The sequence below is a fragment of the Populus nigra genome, chromosome 6, assembly GCF_951802175.1.
Source record: "Populus nigra chromosome 6, ddPopNigr1.1, whole genome shotgun sequence".
In the NCBI taxonomy this organism is placed as follows: Eukaryota; Viridiplantae; Streptophyta; class Magnoliopsida; order Malpighiales; family Salicaceae; genus Populus; species Populus nigra.
Window position 1 is genome coordinate 9,719,133 of NC_084857.1, and position 3,146 is coordinate 9,722,278.

General features: G+C 36.7%; 1 protein-coding gene across 1 annotated transcript; it reads right to left on the reverse strand.

Annotated features, from left to right (window-relative positions):
• Positions 1 to 393: 393 nt before the first annotated feature.
• LOC133695799 (pectinesterase-like) lies at positions 394 to 2,749 on the reverse strand. Its single transcript, XM_062117742.1, has 2 exons — positions 1,782 to 2,749; positions 394 to 1,271 (listed from the first exon to the last, which is right to left on the reverse strand). Exons 1-2 carry the CDS (start codon positions 2,683 to 2,685, stop codon positions 580 to 582), a joined length of 1,596 nt encoding a protein of 531 aa, XP_061973726.1. The 5' UTR covers positions 2,686 to 2,749; the 3' UTR covers positions 394 to 579.
• Between the last annotated feature and the right edge of the window lie 397 nt (positions 2,750 to 3,146).

Here is a 3,146-nt window from a genome sequence, read left to right on the forward strand (position 1 = left end):
ACAGTATCAATTAAATTGGATGATAAGGAGCGCAAAACGTGGGGAGAGGTGGTTTTTTTTATATATTACAGACATGCTTGTTTAATTTAATTATTAAAAACAGTCTTCTAAATTAATTATTAGAAAAGAGAAATCATTATCACTTCGAATAATTAAACGAGAGAATATTAGGGAGCTAATCTCAATGAATATATAAATATTAAAAGAGACTGGCATATATATAAAATCTAGAATGGATGTCTCATTTAAGTTTTTTTGAGATAAAATTTACTTTATGGCTTGCATATAACTCTTGAAACCTAACATCGATCCAACGATATGCTATATATATAAAAAAACTAATTAATTCGTGCATCAGTAATAGTAAAAAAAACTAAATTATGACAGGAAATATATAGAACGGTATCAAGGCTTAATCGTCTTGAATATATATATATATCCTTGTCCTGTGATATCACATATCCATAAATACAATGGAAAAACCATCACATAAACTATACGACACTAGATAGCTAGCTATACGTGGAAATTGCCCCAGCTTGAGGTCACTGTTCAATCACAATTGACAAATTTCCTCTCTTATAAACCAGACTCAAAGGGCACTCCGGCAGCCGAAATCCAAGAATTCCCGGCCAAAAAGTTCTCAACAGTGAACTTTCCAGCCTCCAGTGGGCTTGTGATTGTGTGATATCCAGGCCACTTAACCCTCCCTTTGGTGCTTGCTCCGCTCCCAGTACTCATATACTCACCATAATATAGAGTACTCAAAGCAAAATCACCCTTCCATGGTAACCAACCTGCAGGGTCAATAAGTCCATCTATATTACTCTTTAAGAACACAGTCCTTGAATATTTCTTCCATGGCCTCCCCAAATAACTCTTAAATGAACCCTGCACTGGTCTCAAGTCTGGAGCTGCCATAACCCTTGAATTATGAATTACTATTCCTGTGTTCTCACCAGGGTCAGTTCTTCCTTGTGCAGTGACAGTGTTCGTTTGCTTACTCATCGGTCTCCTAACATATATGTTGCAGTTCTGCAAAACAGCAACAGCATCACCGAAAATGAAGTCTACAGTTCCATATATGTCACAATCCCGGTAGAATTGTCGCTGGGAGTGCACGTATAAGGTGTCTTGGTAGCCCTTGAAGCTACAGCTATAGAAAACTGAGAAATCGGAACCAGATCGCAGGGCTACTGCTTGGTGTTTTTGTGGTCCGGCAGTGTTTTCAAATGTCATGTCTCTGGCAATGAAGCCTTTACCAGAAACACCTGGGAGTCATGAAGATCAACGTGAGCAATAAACATCATCATAAGTTTCTCTTCTCTCTTTTTTCAACATTGTGCTTTGTCTAGCCATGCAATAAAAATATAGTTAATTATAATTTATGGTGGATACATTAATTATCCCCAATAACAAGTTTTCTTTCCAATGATGTGATAATATATACATGTGAGGTCAATTCCAAAAGTGAATTTGTTTCCTCGATCTTTGGATTGTTGACCTATTAGATTTAGATGCTCGCTTTGAGCTCTAAATTCGTCAATATAACGTTTAAAATAAAATACTTTACAAGATCTAGTACTATGTGAATTAAAGAATATTATAAATAATCAAAATCTACATAAGCACTCGTACGTTCATACATATATAGCATAGAGGATCCGGTGTTTATCAAAATTGAAGAGTACATACAATTTTGTATGAAAGTTGTTTCAATTCTAAATGATTATAATTTAATTGGTTTCTAATAATTGATGGTGTAAGTAAAGAAAACTCACCAACAGTTGCGGAGCGAAAAGTTGTGGTGCCATCTTGGGTATTTTTATTACTAGTAATGACTGTAGCATCAATTCCATCTCCAACGAACATTAAATTCTTCATCGACTTCTTAATCTCCACGTTCTCTTTGTAAACACCCCTTTTCACGTATATAACAAATCTCTTACTCTTAGTCCCGCTCCTAAGCTTAGCAGATGCAGCCACTGCCTCGGATATGGTTTTGTAATCACCAGACCCATCTTGGGCAACTACAATATCAGCCTTTGGTGCTGCCCGGCCATTTGATTGCAGAAGCTTTCGATCACTAGCCGGAACCCATGATGGGAATCCATCAACAAGCAATCTTCGGCGGCCACCATCTTGTTTGGTATCAAGTAGTATAGGTGGTGAGGAGATTATGGCCTTGTTTAGGGAAAGTGTATTGCTAAGCAATTTGGTGAAGTTGCGTAGCATATTTGGAAGGGATTCTAAATAAGAGACAATGTTAAAGTCAATAAAGCCATTCTCGCATGTTCTTTGGTTGGCAATGGCTGCACTTAGCCAAGTTTGAGAGTCAGCTAGATTGTTAGAGCTCATTGAACGGTTAACATGATCAACCGTATCCTCGTATAGCTTTAAACAATCATCCCATGCCAACTTAGCCTGTTGATTAAATGAACTCAACTCCATAGATGACATCATCTGGTGAGCTTCTATGGCTTTGTTCATAGTTATCAACAAGGATTGGTCGCGTAATGCAAACAACGGTGGGGTTTTAGAGATATTGGTGTCGATAAAATAGTTGCATGCTTCAGGAAATGGGGTCTGGTCACACGAAGTGATACTGTCACCGTGCACAAGGGCAAGTGAATAAAATAGAAAATAGGCATTCAAAAAGCCAAGAACAAGCTGCTGCTTATCCATGGAGACCCGAGTTCGGAGGATATTGATTATTTTTTTTGTTAGTTTGAAGGATCAAAGAAATGCGAAGATAATCGCTGTATTTATAGGCCACAAACCTGAGTAATTGGTTGCCATGATTACAATTCGTGGCTGTGGGTGCTGGGACTCAAGATTGACGCCACGTCAAAACCCATAAACAATATAAACAGCTTAATTGTATCATTTCATATAAGAGCGAAAAAACCCTAGTACTATTGAAGGAAACCGAATAAAATAAAATAAATCCTAAAATCATTACTAATTACGTAATAAAATTAAACAAAACTCACTAATTCTAGAAATTGAATCTTAACAATTAAAGAAAAGATTGCACTTAATTAAAACAACTAAGCTACTTAAATAAAAGTCTATAAGCTTAGAAAATCTCAACAGTGACATAATTAATTAATTTACAGTTAAAACCGGGGGTTTGCGTGTGCAAG

Coding starts and splice junctions, on each gene's coding strand:
- LOC133695799 (XM_062117742.1), bottom strand. CDS start 2,685: ATGGATAAGCAGCAGCTTGTTCTTGGCTTTTTGAATGCCTATTTTCTA. Junction 1,272..1,781: donor TTTTCGCTCCGCAACTGTTG/GTGAGTTTTCTT, acceptor CATGACTCCCAG/GTGTTTCTGGTAAAGGCTTC.